The sequence below is a fragment of the Prionailurus bengalensis genome, chromosome D3 (genome assembly GCF_016509475.1).
Source record: "Prionailurus bengalensis isolate Pbe53 chromosome D3, Fcat_Pben_1.1_paternal_pri, whole genome shotgun sequence".
Taxonomy (NCBI): Eukaryota; Metazoa; Chordata; class Mammalia; order Carnivora; family Felidae; genus Prionailurus; species Prionailurus bengalensis.
This window is the reverse complement of record NC_057356.1, coordinates 79,919,050-79,937,617: the sequence shown is the minus strand read 5'-3', so window position 1 is coordinate 79,937,617 and position 18,568 is coordinate 79,919,050. Positions and strand designations below refer to the sequence as shown.

The following is an 18,568-nucleotide window of genomic DNA, read 5'->3' as shown; positions in this document are numbered from 1 at the left end:
GTAGTTTAATCATTGGCACAAATCACAAAATCATAAAAATAATGGGCATAAAAAAGAAATGTATTCTTCCATATAAATGTTAGAATCATTACCTTGAGTTTTATGAAAGTGAAAATTTCTTTGGTTATTGTACTATATTTAGGAAGCAATTTGGTGAGGATTGACATTTTTACAGTATAGAATATTACTATCCAACATTTACTTATTCCTATCCCCCGTTATGTCCTTAAGTAAAATTTTGTAGTTTTCCCCACAATATACATTTTTCATTATTTTATTCCTGGACATTTTATTTCTATTATGAGTAGTATCTTTTTTTATTACATACGTTCAGTATGCTGGGAAAAACAGTTGTTGCCATTTACCATCTGAGTACCATGGACTCTTTATTTTTCTGTAATCCAATGAATTTATTCATTTTTATACCATCTGTTTTCTTACAGTCACCTTTATAGATAATGTCAACATCATCCACTTAGAAGCTCTATCAAGTGATTGTTGGCACGTAAACATCATAGTAGATGAAAGATAACAGTTGTCACAGATTTTTTCTACAAAATAGCTCAAGTTCTTGTTACAAATAATTGTTTATTGAAGGCCTGACTTCTTGAATAAATGCCATATTTCCTTTTCCTTCTTAGAAATATATTATTCACTCCTCAATTCTTAAGTTTGAGAAAATTTATCTAGGATATTGACATCAGAAGGTTCATGGTCTTGGAATTTTACTTACGTGATCAACTTCACCAGCATCACTAGATTTTAGTTTAATGATATTCCACCATTCTTCCGTTCTCTTATTTAGTCTTGTCTAGCATGAATAATGTAATAATTCCTAGGGTGGTGAAATAGCAAATGTTTCAAGATGTGAGAAAAATACAATTACTAAGGTCCTTTACCATATCTTGTAAAAGAGTCCAATGGATCCATATGGTATTTGCATATCCTATTTTATCCTGTTCTGTAAAAAAATAAGTAGATTTTATCTTTTATATCTTAAATACTTCTGAAAAAGAATAAAAGTCCTGTAATATCTATTCTGACAAGTAGAATTCAACAAAGAAACTCAAACCTAAGATTGGGTCCCTCCGATCTAATGCTATGCCAAGGGACGTACAGCAGGTGGAGCTCCATGACTAGGAGAAACATAAGTTTTGACTGTCAATTTACCTTGAGGAGGAGGAAATACACTTTGTATATGAAAACTGTGTACAATAGAGGCCAAAGTAAGGCCCAGAAAAACTTTAAAGGAAAAAAATTACATGAAATGGAAAAAGAACAAGAAAAGTTTCTTAAGGGACATTTTAGAAGAAACGTACCTTGCCAATAGAAGCAAAAATGGCGATTCTCTTTTACTTAAAAATTACTATATAAACTCAGGGCAGTTACACTTTAACAAAACATTTTAATATATTTTTTGCCAAAAACAGCAAAAACTACTTTGTTTCTTTTTAATGTATTTGTTTCTGTTAGGCTGGTATGGATTAAAGTTCCTCACTTAGACCAAATTTAAATACTGTTTTTCATGTGAATCTTTCTACCATGTCACCCATCTGATATACTATAAATACAATTTCCCCCTTCAAGATTGAAATTCCTCTTTTTAAAAAAGTAACTTTTGGGGCGCCTGGGTGGCGCAGTCGGTTAAGCGTCCGACTTCAGCCAGGTCACGATCTTGCAGTCCGTGAGTTCGAGCCCCGCGTCGGGCTCTGGGCTGATGGCTCGGAGCCTGGAGCCTGTTTCCGATTCTGTGTCTCCCTCTCTCTCTGCCCCTCCCCCGTTCATGCTCTGTCTCTCTCTGTCCCAAAAATAAATAAAAACGTTGAAAAAAAAATTAAAAAAAAAAAAGTAACTTTTACATATCACATACATACATGGAAAATTTTTATTTACTCAGTTATGACTTAAAAGATGAAAATAAGATTCTACATCAATGGTCAGTGTAATGGAATGCAGATTATTCTAGAAATGACATCCTTTCTCTGTCTTTACCTTCTTGAAATATTTCTCCTTTAATCTAAATAAATATTCTAAAAAGGAATGGACTAGATATCACTAGGTATTCCTAAAATATCATGCATAAGTACAAGTGAAATATTTTTGTAATAAAAATCTGAGAAGATGTAAAAGATAAAACACTTCAAAGGATAGCATTTTAAGGAGATTTTGTCCTCCAAATATTAGAGATATTGAATAATTAATGATAAAATTCTTGATAATCCTAAAGCATGGTTTACTTGCCTCTACAATATTCATATAACTAAAAAAAGATGAAATAGTAGCTATCATAGCTACTTTTTTCTTTTCTTTCTTTCTTTTTTTTTATTTAAACATAACCTGCTGGTAATAGATTCTTTTAAAACTTGATGTTTTAAATATAAAAGATTTAGCCAATAAAGAAATTTTTTTTCATACAAGTTACTATTAGAAACAATCTGCTGCCACGATCGTCAAATATTCTACCAAGTTCTCTCTCCCTCCTTCTCTAGCATTCTCATTACATGTGTAAATATTAGGGCCATTCACAGGAGCTTGTATGTTATTTGGGAGTTTTTTAATAGTCTTCTCTGTATTTTTCATTCTTTTTGCTCTTCAAAGTTCAGGCAGGATATTTTCTAGTGACTTGTCTTCTAATACGCCAAATCTCTCTCCTGCTTTGTCCAGTTTGCTGCTTTTGAGTTCTGAGTCTCAGTTACTACATTTTTTTTTCAGTTGTAGAATTTCCATTTCAATTCATTTAAAAAATAGATGCCAGTTCTTTGGTGCAATTTTCTATCTTGCCCTTTATTATTGAGTATAGTAGCCACAGTTAAAGTGCAGCTGATAACACCACCAATAACCATATCATTTGTGAGTGTGCTTCTCCTGTCTTCATTTGGTTCTACTATGGAGTCTGGTGGGTTTTAGATGAATGCTTATCATTGTGAATTAAAAGTTTTGGAAGCTCTGGATTATCTCCTTCTCCAGTGAGGTTTTACCTTATCCTCTAACAGAATGACAGCTGACTCAGGGCCGCATTGCATCTCTTCCCTCTGGTTGTGTCTGCTCTTGGAGTATAGCCTCCAGGGCATCTCAGTGGAAGGCAAGTGTTATCCTTCCTCAGTGGCTCCTGAACACCAAGTTTTGTCTCTTCTGTATCTTGAGACTGACAAAACTTCTGCCCTCCTATTCAGGGCTTTCTTCATAGCTGCTTGTCTGCTGTGTCCCACACAGCTGAAGAGTTCGCTGGGTGTCCAGCTCGCTTCCCTTTTGACTAGCACGTGACCTCTGTTTCTTTACCAGAATTCTCCACATAGAAGTTATTGCTTATAAAAGTTCCTTCTCCCATTCTTCTTAAGACTTCACCTCAGAAACTGTTAAGTTAGCTTAAGTCATTCCAGATAGGTTTTCATTCATATCTTTTTTTTTAAAAAATCCAGAATGAGGGGCACCTGGGTGGCTCAGTCAGTTAAGCCTCCAACTCTTGGTTTTGGCTCAGGTCATGATCTCACACTTCGTGGCTTGGAGCCCCGCATCGGGCTCCGTGCTGACAGTGCGGAGCCTGCTTGGGATTCTCTCTCTCCCTTTTCTCTCTGCCCCTCCCCTGCTTGAGTGCACGCACACACACACTCTCTCTCTCAAAATAAATAAATAAACTTAAAAAATAAAAATCCAGGATGAAAATTGTATATTATTCTCTTATTTTTCTTCTCTTTTGGATCCTCAAGTCCTGGCTGCATTGGCAGCCACATATTTTAGTTTTTATCTCCGCAGCCTTATAGGATTGTCAAAGGCTGTATTGGATTCTCTACCTCTTGGCAGCAGATATATGCCCACGTTCTCAACCTTTGCCAAAAATAAGAATGGCAGATGCCCTAAGAGTTAATGTTTGTAGAATGCTGGACTACTTCTCTGGTTTGCTTCTCTCTAGGATCTTAATAACTCTTAGTCTTGATGGTCTCAGTGACTCTCGAGCACCGTCAAAGTGATTTTTATTTTATTCTATTAGGCTTTCTAGTTGTTCCTGGTGGGAGCATTGGTATGTCCAAGATTCTCCATCATAGCCAGAAACTGTGGTTAAATTTTAATGTTTTAATTGTTTTTTTTTTAAACCTGGTTGATAAAATGTGAATGAAAAAGTAATGCATATACACAATAGAAATTATACAAGCAATAATATGTTACCTCTTCTGAGTTCTAGTTTTATAGTCTTTTTCCTTGGAGACAAAGTGGCAGTTTCTTATGCATCTTTCCATACATGTCCATGTACATATGTATCCCTCTTCAAACATGCTGAAAAGAATGAAGGATATAACAAAAATCCTTGTACCCACAACCAGATTTAAGAAATGTCAACATCTTACCATATTTCTTTAGATCTTCTCTTTTTCTTAAGAAATAAAATGATGTATGGAGCGCCTGGGTGGCTCAGTTGGTTAATTCTGCTCACGTCATGATCTCACAGTTCATGGGTTAGAGCCCTGCATCCGGCCCTGTGCTGACTGACAACTCAGAGCCTGGAGCCTGCTTCATATTCTGTGTCTCCCTCTGTTTCTACCCCTACCCTGCTCGTGCTCTCTTTCTCTCTTTTTCAAAAATAAATAAATGTTTAAAAAAATGTTTTTTTTTAATAAATAAATAAAATGGTGTAAGGGGAGCCTGAGTGGCTTAGTCAGTTGAGCACCCAAATCTTGATCTTGGCTCAGGTCATAATCTCGGTTTATAAGACTGAGTCCCCCTGACAGCATGGAGCCTGCTTGGAATTCTCTCTCTCTGCCCCTCCCACCCTCAAAATAAATAAGTAAACTTAAAAAAAAATAATAAAATGGTGTCATGTAATTGAATCCCTATTTTTTTACTTTTAGAAATTTTTTAATTATTTGGGGCACCTGGGTGGCTTAGTCAGTTGAGCATCCAACTTCAGCTCAGGTCATGATCTCACAGTTCGTGAATTCAAGCCCCACATCAGGCTCTGTGCAGACAGCTCAGAACCTAGAGCCTGCTTTGGATTCTGTGTCTCCCTCTCTCCCTGCCTCTCCCCTGCTTGCATTCTCTCTCTCTCTCTCTCTCTCTCTCTCTCTCTCTCTCTCTCTCTTGAAAATAAATAAACATTAAAAAAATTAAAAATAATAGGTGACACTAAGAATGATTTTGTACCTTTCTCAACTTACAGAAAGCTAAAAAATTTTGATTGGGGACAAGTTTGTAAGAGTCTTTAATGTCCTAATGCTACAGTGAGATTTGTATGGAACATTTTGATGAACTCCAGACATACCATAAACCTTTGGTGTGTCCCAGGGCACCTGGGTGGCTCAGTCAGTTGAGTGTCCAACTTTGGCTCAGGTCATGATCTCACTGTACATGAGTTTGAGCCCCACAGTGGGCTCACTGCTGTCAGCCTGTCAGTACACAGCCTGCTTCAGATCCTCTGTCCCCTCTCTCTGCTCCTCCCCTGCTTGTGCTCTCCCCCAAAATAAATAAATATTTAAAAAAAAAACACCTTTGGTATACCCCAAGACTTATAAATATTAATTTTAGGAAAAGCATAAATTAGCCTGATGCTGTTTTTTTTTTTTTACCTAAGTGCTCCATATATAAAATTTCATATATAATGTAATGAAATGTAACATAATATAACATAAATACTTTTCTTTAAAAATATTTCTTCCTTCATTCTTAAGAGTTTGCTTGAGAACATGTATTAAATTAGCCTAAGAAATTTAGCTCCAGACAAGCCTGCTTTTCATCTTTTAAGTTAGTTTAGCAAATAATTAGGTGCTTTTAAAATGGCAATGTAGGGGCGCCTGGGTGGCGCAGTCGGTTAAGTGTCCGACTTCAGCCAGGTCACGATCTCGCGGCCCGTGAGTTCGAGCCCCGCGTCAGGCTCTGGGCTGGTGGCTCGGAGCCTGGAGCCTGTTTCCGATTCTGTGTCTCCCTCTCTCTCTGCCCCTCCCCCGTTCATGCTCTGTCTCTCTCTGTCCCAAAAATAAAAACGTTTAAAAAAAAAAAATAAATAAATAAAATGGCAATGTATATTATTCTCTTATTTTTTCCCCTTAAAAAAAATTTTTTTTTTAATGTTTATTTTTGAGAGAGAGGGAGGGAGCATTAGCAGGGGAGAGGCACAGAAAAGGGGAGATAGAGAATCTGAAGCAGGCTCTGTGTTATCAGGGCAAAGCCTGCTGTGGGGCTCAAACTCACAAACAATGAGATCATGACCTGAGCTGAAGTCAGATGCTCAACCAACTGAGCCACCCATGTGCCCCTTTCCCCTGTTTTTAGATTTGTAATATTTTGATAGCATTTTAATCAATTAAGATTTATTGATTCATTTTATGTGCTTAGTACTTTGCTAAGTATTATTATAGTATTATGGTTTTTAATAGAAATAATTAATGGTCTACATGGAAATTAAAATTTAATTGATGAGAAATAAATTGATAGTAGACCACACTAAAATGCCAATGGTGTGAGGCGGGATTGGGAGAGGGCCATAAAGGGTGATAAAGATTTGATTTTGGAAAGCAGAGAGGGAAGGATCTTTATGAACAAAAACTCAGATGTGAATAGGTGACGAATGAAGTGCGTAACCATTGTATAGCTGAGGATGTACATTTGGGGTAATGGGAAATTAAGTAGAATGGAAGGAGATGGTCATCAATAGTCCAGGAAGTTTAGAATTGATAAAGTAGACAATAAGATGCCCATATCAATTTCAAGTTAAGTTAGAAGCTGGAATTCCTGTTTTAGGAAGCCGAGGGGATCAAAGCAAGGAAGAGAGACTGATTAGAAGAATTTTATAGAAATTTGGAAAATTCGACTCGGATACAGCCTTCAGAGAATTCTGGTGCTCTTTGGCCCAGTGATTCCAGTCCTAAGACTTCTAGGAAAACATTCCAAAATGTGTGGTATCTGAAGGACAAAGAATGGGACGATGACAACATTTTGAAGTAACTTGTGTTTCTTTCATGTGTTCCCACTTCCTGGTATCTTTTTCCTCCAAATCCCAGTGAGTCCTGAGGTGGAGACTTTTCTTGCAGTCTGAAATAGTGATTGGGTTCCTCTGAGTTGAAAGATCTGGGGATCCTTGGAGTTGCGCAGTTCTTAATCAGGTGTGCTTATAGGACTCAGAGAGATGAGTTTCTGGGGTTCGTGAATTTTCGGAAATTGTATGTAATATTATATGCATTTTCTAGAGAGTATCAGATTCAGAAAGAAGCCTATGACCCCCACCCAATTAATAACATTACATAAAAGATTTACTTCCTGCAGGTCTCCCATCTTATCTCTTTAGAGATTTCTGGAATCAAGTAGAAGAAAGATAAGTGATTATATTATGTTGAATCATTGAAATCGTCAATATTTAATTTAGTAGCTTTTTACATACAAAAATATCAATTTCAAATGATCTAACCCTAATAAAGCCTTAAAAAACTTTTTTATACTTTTTAAGTTTGGAGGTATTCACTTTATAAGTTTTAATTAAGCAGTATACATTCAATTTTGTGTTTAAATATACTTATTTCAATCAGGTTATTGAGTTCTGGTTATATTTCTTCAGTTTTTACATCCCATAAACTTAATGCCGTTAGATATATTTCCTGGTTATGCAGTATTAGGAGTATTTCTCTTGTGTATATAAGGCTTCTACTGTGGTAAAATGACAGGAAAATGACAGAGAAATAAAAGATAAGGGAACCACAAGTATATTGTGTCGTATAAGAATGGTAAAGAGGTTCAAATTGTTCATTAACTTTGTTGGTTTTGATTGCCTGCAGTTTTTGATCATGACAATTCTAAGTCCCTGTCTAGCTCAGGGGTACAAAGAGCCATCCATAGCGGATTGGCCTTGTCTGTTGTGTCTGTGTATGACGAACACCCGAAGTTCTGGGTACTGAAGCTCACGCCACTGATTTACTGCTCCATCAATTGCGTTGTTTTAGTCAGAATTTCTTTATTAGCCAGAGTACTTCATTACTTCAAAATGATGGATCATATGACTTCATAAGTATAGTTTGGAGTTGAAACTTTGAGTCAAGAAAACCAAATTTAGAAGTTATTTCTTGGGAGGGTTCAGATGACTAGCAATAATACAACTTAGCTTTAGGTTTCTTCCTTTTTTTTTTTTTTGATTTCAGTTTTTATTTTCTCAGCTTTTACCATCCTTTCATTTTCAATTAAGAAAGAAAAACAAGAAAGAAAACTTGTCATTGAAACGAGGAGACATTTTAAATCTAACCTTTTCTTTTGTAGGTTGCTTCCTGAATCTAAACAGCTAAACCTTGTAAGAAAAGCAAGATCTTACATAAAACAGAGAAAGTATGATGAAGCAGTAAGTATGTGGGCCTGGTGTATAGAAATAGCTGGTCACCGTTTGGAGTATGGGGAGGGGCGAGATATGCAATGGAGAGCAAAGTGGGCAGGCCAAGGAGCTTTCCTGAACACTTAAGTAAGGATTCGATTTTCTCAGTAGCTGCTTTAGCCACGGGCAAACTTCTGTTATTTCAGATATTGTCAGGGTAGACTTTTTAAGGTCAGCGTTGGAAGTGAACAGTTGCCATTTTCTATAATGAGAAAGTATATTCGAAATTTCTATAACCATACTTAAATGCATAACATTTTAGAACATGGCATATTTGTACATTTGGACTTATCTACACACTATCAGGAGCCTACTGTTTATACTGCCGCTTTGAAGCTTCTCAAGAACTACCCTGCTATGTTTTTCATTAATTTTCTTTTTCTTAAATGGTCATAATTTCAAAGAAGGAAAGAATTCTGTTTTCAGTTTCTCAAATTGCCTAAGTAATACCATGCATTTCTAATGTTTGTTTATGGTTTTAAAACAGTGAGCTATTGTTTTCCTGTTTTGATGATGCTTTATAACTGACTTGGGTAATCTGACATGAGAAAATGAAAAATGATAGAAATGTAAGTATCTTTGCTATATGGGACCAATATTCGAGAGCCTTCGTTACTTTCCTTCATGTGTCATCTGTAGGTATTTCCACAGAATGAATCGTGTTAAATCACTATACGTATCATAATTTACATCTTAAATGCCCTTTCTTATCAAGATTCAAAATTCATTCTATCCAGGAATTGTTCTTATACTTTGCAAGAAGCTCCTCGAATAATTAAAATCTGTTCTTGATCCATCATCTACAGTTATGCACTCTAATTTTAATATATTTCCTTCCTTTAAAACTTCTTATTCTTCCCATGTGGCAAGTTATGTCTTCCTTTCTCCATAGGTCTCCCTTTGCGAGGAGCTGATTCATCTTGCATTGAAAGGATTGTCCTATTATCACACTTATGACAGATTCTTCTTGGCCATCAATGTTGTTCTTGGTTTTTTGGGATGGACATCTTACGCTTCTTTGTTGATCATCAAGTCTCATTTTAACCTTACTAGAGGTGTTAATAAAGAAGTTAAGGTATGTTCAGAACATATAATGAAGTTCAGATAATGGTGTTAAATCACTAGGGCTGGAGAAAGAAATTGAATCAAATCAACTGTAATGAGTTCATACAATGTGCAAGGTGTACTAAGCTAACTCTTACTTTCATTTGCTTTTGTCATATTGGGTCTCTTTTTTTCAGTTATCTTTATTTCTTTGGTTGGGAAAAAGGTATATTAATAATAATGGCCCCATAACTTAAGAGGGCTATAAAGATAGCTGCATAATTTAAATTTTCCTATGGCATTAGCTGTTGATTATCTGTTCCTTGTAATAATTATTTAGCTTGTTGTAAGCATCCCATATCTTTCTAGTACAGGTGGTCAGAAAACTACTTCAAAGCAGTATATTTAGCTTTATCTGATATTAAAAGTTTGGTAGCTAGAAAGTGACAAAATCATTTACTCAAAATGTCCCTTTTTAAATAATGTATGTGCTTTTCTGGAACTATTCTTACCTTCTTACAACTTTCTGAAATTTCTAATGCAAATTTTCAGAACTTTCTATTTATCTTCATTTTAAGAATCAGTCTCTAGTTTACTGTACTTTCAATGCAAAAAAAAAAAACCCTCAAAAATTTTTAATAATACTTCATATAACTGAGTAAGTAATAACCGTACATATATGGTTTTACTACATTAAAACACTTTACTCTTTTAACATATATTGCTAATTATCATTTTTTGGGGAGAATATGCCACTTGCATTTTCTTTATTCTCTCTAATAATTATTACCATGTCCAAGTCCTCTAAAAGGCAATATAATCAGGATGGTATATTTAATAATAATAGTTTGCAGACGTTCCCAGTGGTAACTTTTTCTAATTTTATATTTTATTTTTCTGTAATGGAAGGGAGAACAGTAGTGTTTATTCCAATTTTTTATAGTGCTTTAATGCATCTTAAATAATTCCCCCCAAGTAATTTTCATTATTTGAATGTGCTTAAAATTGGCTAGAATGGGGATAATTTTTGACAAGATAGCAAGAGAGACAGAACCAACCATGTTTTAGTAGTGGCATTCTGCTGCCTACTTGGAGTTTATTTTGTCATTTTAAACTCATAACAGTGCTAAAAGCATTATAATTTCTTTTTACAAAAGAGGAAACCAAAGCTGTTTAAGTATTTTGCAAAAGGCCACTCTGAGCTAGGCTGTGGAGGAATTGAGATTTGAATCCAGAACAGACTTGTGCCAAACATTATCTTTCCACGTCTATCTTGCTGTTTTGGCTGTTGAGAAAAGATATGAAGTCTTTAGCTTGATGAGTCAACACCATTTCATAGCCGATAATTCTCCTTTATCCATTAACCTGATAATGCAGTGAATGTTTAATTGGATGTACAATATAATGCTAACTACTGCATAGGTTATACAGAGAAATAGAAAATCCAGATTCTGCCCTCCAGGAGCTTAGAATTAGAGTAAAGTAGGTAAGAGATGTACACACATAACCACCTTATCAGACGTAGGTTGCTATACTATACTACATTGCAAAAGACAGCTTTGACCTTTGACAACTTTAATATATATTAAGTGTTTGTGATATATATTAAATAGAGGAGAGCTCACTTTAGCGAGGACGATGACAACAGGAAAGAGTAAGTCTTGATAGAAAATTAACTACTACAGGGAGAGGATGAGAATAAAGCAAACTGAATGATCTAAACAGAGGCAGAGTTGGGAAAATGTTTATTATGCTGGTATAATAAGTAATATTTATTGAGCTCCACTATCCCAGGACTATGTTGGGTGCTTTGCATGTGTTATTCAATTAAGCTTAACACAACCTTAAATCTGGCAGTTAGGAGTCTCGTGATATGAAGAGGGGAATTTAGGCTCAGAGAGCTACACGGTGTCTTCAAAGACACACTATTACAAAATGACAGAACTAATATTTGCCGATACTTAAATTCATGCTCTTTCTACACCATGCTGCTTTTGGAATAAAAAGTTCAACTTGGGGAGAATGTGGAAGGTTTGTTCAAGGGACGAAGAAGAGATTATACCAACAGTGTAGGTTAGGTTGAAGTAATCAAAGACCTCAAATGCTAGACTATAGATTTTAAATTGGATTTTGTGAGGAGTTGGTGTATCACTTAGAGTTAAACCAGAGAAACAGAACCAGTGGGACCTATGTATTAGTAGATTTAGTGTAAGGAAATGGCTTGTGATTGTGGGAGCTAGCTAGGAAAGTTCTAAAGCCACAGGTCAGGCCGTGAAGAGGGGCAGACAGGAGCCTGCAGGCAAGACCCGAAGCCACGCTCGGTAGCTATGCTTCCGTTCTGTAGGGAAGCCTGCTGTTGTGCTCTTCAAGCTTTTCAACTGATTGAATCAGGCCCACCCCAGTTACCTTGGATAATCTCCCTTAAAGTCAGCTGATTGTAGACTTTAATCACATCCACAAGATGCTTTCACAGCAACACCTACATCTGTGTTTGAGGATAATGGGCACTATATAGCCTAGCCACGTTTTGACACACAAACCTGACCATTGTGTCAGTTTTGACCATTACAAACTGACCATTACAGGTGAGGTTGTGAAATTTTTTTTGAACCCTCTGGTTCTGTTTGCAAAACCATTCTGATTCATCTTCAGTGAGAGATTATAACCTAGTGAAGTGACACAACCTGAACGGTTCTGAAGGAAAACTAAAATGCCAGTGGTCAATAGTCTTAACTGGAGGGAGGCATGGAGAGCAGTTAGGAGGTAAGATGACCCCAGCCGTGTACTTTTTAGAACGCGACGCTTGTGGGTGGGGTATAGGGAGGCTTCGTCGGGGAGGCTGTTGCCAAAGTGAAGTCTTAAAGGGTGAATAGGATAGCTCCGTAGAAAAAAGGAAGATGACGCACAGAGAGAGCAGCAGGCCCCAGAAGAGGAGAGAGGCAGCATGGCTTTTGGAAGAGTGCAAGTCAGTGGTATGGCTGGGATAGAGAAGGCCTTTGGGGAGGGAGCCGTGGGCTTGAAACAAACACTATCCTCATTGCCAGATGAGGAAACAGAGCTTTAGACAAGCAAAATGGGTTAGTCGAATTGGCGAGCAAATGGAAGAAAGCCTTGGAATTAAATTTATGCCTGACTCCGAAATTTATGTCACTTCTTCGTGATGGTGTCACTCAAGTTATAAAGGCATTTCTGATTCATCACCATTATAGGCAGTGAGTCTTTTCTTTAAATATAATTTGCTACAGCTCCTCATAATTGTATTCTGTATGTAACTTGTACATACTCTTCTCCTTTGCTTTGGCCAGTTCAGATGTTACTTGCTTTAGAATGAAATACCCTTATTTTGCCACATGTTGCCCTTTATTTTCGTATTACCTAATAAAATCCCCAAATATTAACCCCTTGAACCAAGTCTCGTGAGTCCATACCAACCCATGTGGTTTGAACTCCCTGGAGGCCGGCACCTAGTACAGAGCAGACCCAGAGTGTGCAGCTTAGTAAGTGCTCATTGGAGGGAAGAGTCATCATAGTGCGCCAGCATGGTTTGTTATCATTAATTGTGTTTTGAGGAGCTAAGGAAGGTGGGGAGTCAATTCATGAGGAAGTAGAAAACGTACCCCCACTCTTACTATTTAAAAGCCTTTGGGGCACCTGGGTGGCTCAGTTGGTTAAGTGTCCGACTCTTGATTTCAGCTCGGGTCACGATCTCACAATTGGTGGGACTGAGCCCCATGTTGGGCTCCGTGCTAAAAGCGTGGAGTCTGGTTGGGATTCTCTCCCTCTCTTTCTGCTTCTTCCATCTCATGCACTGGCATGCTGTCTATCTCTCTCTCTCTCTCAAAATAAAGAAATAAGCTTTAAAAAAAAAAACACCTTTCAATCTCTACTTCAGTTGAACTGAATTCTTTATGATTTCGTTTCCTATGAGTGAATATCATTGATAATGTATATTTTAGATATCAAAGGATTAGATTATTATACCATATTATACTGACTCTAGAAAATCCCTCAAAAATGTTTTTTTAGGTACTCATTTCTTTTTGTTTTTTTTTTAAGTTTATTTATTTATTTTGAGAGAGAGAGAGCATGAGTGGGGAAGGGGCAGAGAGAGAGGGAGAGAGAGAGAATCCCAAGCAGGCTCTGCACTGCCAGCACAGAGCCCATCGCAGGGCTTGAACCCATGAAACTGTGAGATCATGACCTGAGCTGAAAGCAAGAGTTGGATGCTTAAGCGACTGAGCCGCCCAGGCGCCCCATAATGTACTCTTTTAAACTTCTTTTGTTATTATTTTCCTATTCTCAATATGCTATGAAACCAGTGTCATCTCTTAAATGATGAATGCATGCCTCAGCCACCTTCAGCTTTAGAGACTCCATCTCCACATCTGTTTGAGATTTGCCCCTTGCTATGGGTCCCCCATGCTGTGTCACACATCTCCATTTCCAGTTCCATTCACCTTCAGATTTCTACAGCACCTGCTGGGACTAGTGCAGAGAAGTAGGGAGGAGAGAATAAAAACGAAGGTAATAGCAGCAGCCATTACGTATTAAGCTGTTATAATATTCCGGGCATTTTGTTAAGCTCTACATAATCTCATTTAAGCGTTACCAACCTTGACAAATAGGTATGGAATTATTACTCCCATTTTATAAATGGGATGAAATTGAGTCTCGGGATAGTTTTGGACTTTGACTGAACCAGAATTTGAATTCTGATCTGTGTAGTTCTACACTCTTAATCACATTGCTGTGTCTCACCTTCCTTTTTCCAACTGTCCTAATTTATCCTTGTTTTTTACTTCCTTTCTGGTGACATTTTGTGCCAGTAAGGAGGAATTATAAAGAGGAAAATAACCCTCTTGTCTCTCTCCCCCACAAGGCTTCTACTACAATGAGTAATTCTTAATTCTCACCTTATTTAGCTTTGGCTGGCAAAGCAAGGGGAAAACAGACAAAACAAAGGACAGAGAAAAGAGAATGCCATATTACCCTCCATTCCTGTGTTTTTCCTCTGTGGTTGTTCTTAGCATCACAGCTTTCCATAGGTGCGTTTGTTTCCAATCGTCGGGATGTCTATCCCTGAAGCTTGCTTCATTACTCCTGGCCCAGAGCACCCACGGGCATGCACAGCCCATGGAGGCCATCACTCGTGACTCACATTGGGGAACTCCTTTCTTGTTTGGCAGGTGGTTGGGAAGAGAAGATACGACTGAATGAACACACTGTGGTTGGGCAGTGGAGAGAGAAACGTGGGCAGCGTGTCAAGTTGGAGTTTGAATAGATAGAAGCATTGTTCCAAATGAAGATTAAGTCCCACAGTTTATTGTGGATTAAATGAGCTTTTGTGAGCTGGTGAGGGAGCTCGATCAACATTTATAAGATTGTTACTAAGGAGAAATATGTTCAGAGTTCCAAACAAGTTACTCGCAGACAAACTTGAGGAACATAGTCACTTTTAAATGGAGAATTGCCTAATAGCAACAATTTCAGAATAGCCAGCTTTTTCTTCCTGTAATAATGCTTCTCCAATGACAGGTTTTTTTTAAATGCAGTTCTTCAATTAATCATGTAATAGATGTCTTCACTTTGTAAAATCTCTTTTAAAAACCTGTCAATCAGCATGAATTTAGAAGTGTTTCAATGTTCTGTTTGATTTTCAGAAACCAAGCCACCTCCTGTCATGTAGTTGTATAGCTATTGGTGTTTTTGTAGCATTTTTCCTGCTGCTTCAAGGCTGTCCCTGGACTTATTACATATATTGTTTGTTGCCAGTGCCAATATGGTATGCGGTTCTAAGAGAGTAAGTAACACTCCCATGCTGTCTTATTTTGCACTTCGCTGACAGTGAAATCTATGTTTAAAGTGCATTAGATTTCTGTAGCATAAATCATCAGAGATAGTTATAATGCCCTCCAATTTCTGAGCCCTCTCACTTCATTGATAGCAGAAGGAAAGTGGCATATAAACGTCTTTTTTTGTTTTACCTTTCCCTTACTGCCGTGAGGTTGTATTGACCTCGTTCCCTTCTTTGTGTACCTTTTCTAAGAAACATCTGGACTAAACATAGAGTAATTAATATTGACAGTACTATGCCAGGAGGAACTTATATCTTGAATTTGTCTTATCATCTCAGATTCCAGTGTATCTTCGGGTTTCACAAGGAAATTTACATGTTTTCTTTCCACACATTTTTTTGCCCTTCCTTTCCTAGCTATCATGTAAACCTAGATAAACGGAGCTGGTAATTAAATCCACACTAGTAATGTGAACACACAGAATGGTGGATATTGTTCACGGGTGCCACAGGTCCTCCTTGAAGTGCCTCCTCACAGGCTGGAAGTAAAATGCGTTCTTACTGCTGTAGAAAACATCAGAGGCAGAGCTCCCAGGCGAGCTTCAAGCACTTAAATATAAAACCACTCAAACATTGGGCTGGTTCACATTCATAGACAGCGAGGGACACATTGCCCATCTTGTTCTATATTTGCTCCAGTAATCTAGAATTTGAACTTAAGTCTTGGGCGTCCAAGCATCCCCTGAGCAAAACCAGACCCGGAAAGCAGACCAGGGAATGAGAGCTCAGAATTAAGGGTATATTCAGGGTTGGCCAGTATGTTTGTCATGACACGATAAGTATTTTTATTCTAATTTTTTTTAACTCCGGATTTGACCACATCTTTCATCCTTAAGTATAAAAACATAGAAATACTAAAAGTACCAAAATTTAAAATTAAAATATAACATTTAGAAGGATAAGGCAAAAAGACATTATCAGAAGGCCATAGTGTTGCTTCTCCGTTTGAAAGGAATAGGATTGCTGGATAGACATACTTAAATCAGATTTTTTCTAATGTCATTCACTCTGGTTTAAAAGTTTTTAGAATGGGAAGTTTTATCCCTGCAGAAACTTCTATTCTACTACAGAATCCTCCTGAATTATCAAATGTCCTAATTATGAAGGTGACTTATCTATTTAAACTTTAAGAGGAAATGTGATTTTTGAATGTATGTTGTGTTCTATCTTTATCTTTTTGAAAATACATAGAAAATAAAACATAAAAATTCACCTTTCTTCTAAAATCTTGTTGTAAAATCTTCTAAATGATTTTACAAAGTCATCTCTTATTTTTCTGTGCTTATTCGGCTGTTGAGAACAAAAGAAGCATTCTCCTCTTGACTGGTGTTAACATTTCTTTTCTACATGGCACCTTAGTAGTTTTGATAATATTATGTAGCCATTGTTTTCAAGCAGAAAAAGATCATAAACCAAATGATACTGAGCTTTTATAATTACCTACTTAATCACTACAAATGCTAAAAAAATTTTTTTTCTAGTGATGAAATGCAGAAAGTACTCAAGTATGTAATACATGTTTAATGGTTATGGGTTCACATTTAATTACAATGAGTGTACAATTAGTGACATTTTAAATTGGGTTTGGAAAAGGTTATTTAGCTCAGTGAAAAAGTGCAATTAAAATTTTCTCTACTGGAGCACCTGGGTGGCCGAGTCAGTTAAGCCTCTGACTTCAGCTCAGGTCATGATCTTACAGTTCTTGGGTTCGAGCCCTGTGTTGGGTATCTGTGCTGACAGCTTAGGGCCTGGAGGCTGCTTCAGATTCTGTGTCTCCCTCTCTCTCTCTCCCTCCCCCACTCGTGCTCTGTCTCTCTCTCTCTCTCTTTCTCTCAAAAATAGATAAACATTAAAAATTTTTCTTCTTGGGGCTCCTGGGTGGCTCAGTCAGTTAAGTGTCAGACTTCAGCTCGGGTCATGATCTCATGGTTCATGGGTTTGGGCTCCACATTGGGCTCTGTGCTGACAGCTCAGAGCCTGGATCCTGCTTCAGATTCTGTGTCTCCCTCTCTCTCTGCCCCTCCCCCACTTGGACTCTGTCTCTCTCAAAAATAAATAAACATTAAAAAAATAAAAAATAAATATTTTTCGCTACCTAGATTAGGAAAACATATGTTTATTTTATCAAGACAGTTGAGATTTCAATATAAAATTAACTTTGGTGGATTTAAATCTTTTCCCAGTTTTAATCCATTTTGAGTTCATCGTATTTTATTTCTGATAATGTATCCGTAATTGCATGTACTCACGTTTAAGCTAAAATCAAAGATTTATCATTAATGTTTATGTTTTAAAAACAGATTTTTGTGATCATTATCAAATTAATTCAGAAATTATACTTTTTCTGAAATACTTCTAGGTTTCAAAAAAAGAGATTTAGTTAAGTGAAGCCGTTGAAAGAAATCTGTTAGAGATTATATTAGTTTTTGAATAGCCTATGAATTGAAAATTCCCTGATTTCTAGGTTTACGCAGTTTTTATTTTTTATCATATATGACCTCATTTTTTTGCTCAATATATAGTATAAATAATATTTTTATAAATGATCTTGTTAAACAGGTTTCAAGTTATTCAAGACTTCGTCACATTACTGTTGACTGTTCCTCCAAGTTATTTTGTTGGATACCTGTTAGTCTTTATCCTGGGAATTGAAATATTAGTGAGTAATTTACCACGTTACAGCATTTTCAGATCTCTTTCATACATATGTAACTCCTTTTAAATGACCTCATTTTTCATTTCTTCTTTGGAATGCATTACTAGGTTCTCAGTTTTTTCTACCGCTACATGCTTACAGCTGGACTTCTAGCATTTGCAGGTTGGCCATTTATCACCCAGCTATGGACTCGAGCAAAGGTATAAGTACTTGTTTTGACATTAGACGGATTAGTAGCTACTTTGTTTTGATATGTGTTTAACTCAGGGAATTGTTCATTTTTAAAGAAAAGAGTAGAATGTGTCCTTACATGAAGAGCCTGGTCCTTTTGACAGGAGGACTGCGGTTGCCTCTAATGTTTCAGTGATTCACATAGACTTTCACATCAAAGTGAATTGGTCGTGTGGTGATTGAAACACTCTAGATGCAGAACTGGTACCAAATATCTAAATGATGGTATCGTCCAGAGCAATGCAATGGCTTCAGAGGCAGTGCTCTGAACTGAAGTCAAAGGAGTCACCTTTCGCCTAGCCCTGAGAATAGCCTCATGTTTCCACTTTGATATTTTTTGAGGGAGGTAGCAGGAGGATAGAAATAATCTTCTTTCCACCCTATGAGAGAACTTATAGGATTCTCCATCGAATGGCGTTATTAATAGTTTTTTGTCTTGATC

At 36.9% G+C, this 18,568-nt stretch overlaps 1 protein-coding gene across 1 annotated transcript in view; it reads left to right on the top strand.

The window, feature by feature from the left end:
- The window catches only part of PIGN (phosphatidylinositol glycan anchor biosynthesis class N), a 105,037-nt gene that overhangs the window by 44,342 nt on the left and 42,127 nt on the right, over positions 1 to 18,568 (top strand). Inside the window, 5 exon segments of the mRNA XM_043559018.1 lie at positions 8,233 to 8,311; positions 9,234 to 9,416; positions 15,046 to 15,185; positions 17,799 to 17,898; positions 18,003 to 18,095. Coding sequence (XP_043414953.1) covers positions 8,233 to 8,311; positions 9,234 to 9,416; positions 15,046 to 15,185; positions 17,799 to 17,898; positions 18,003 to 18,095 — 595 coding nt within the window.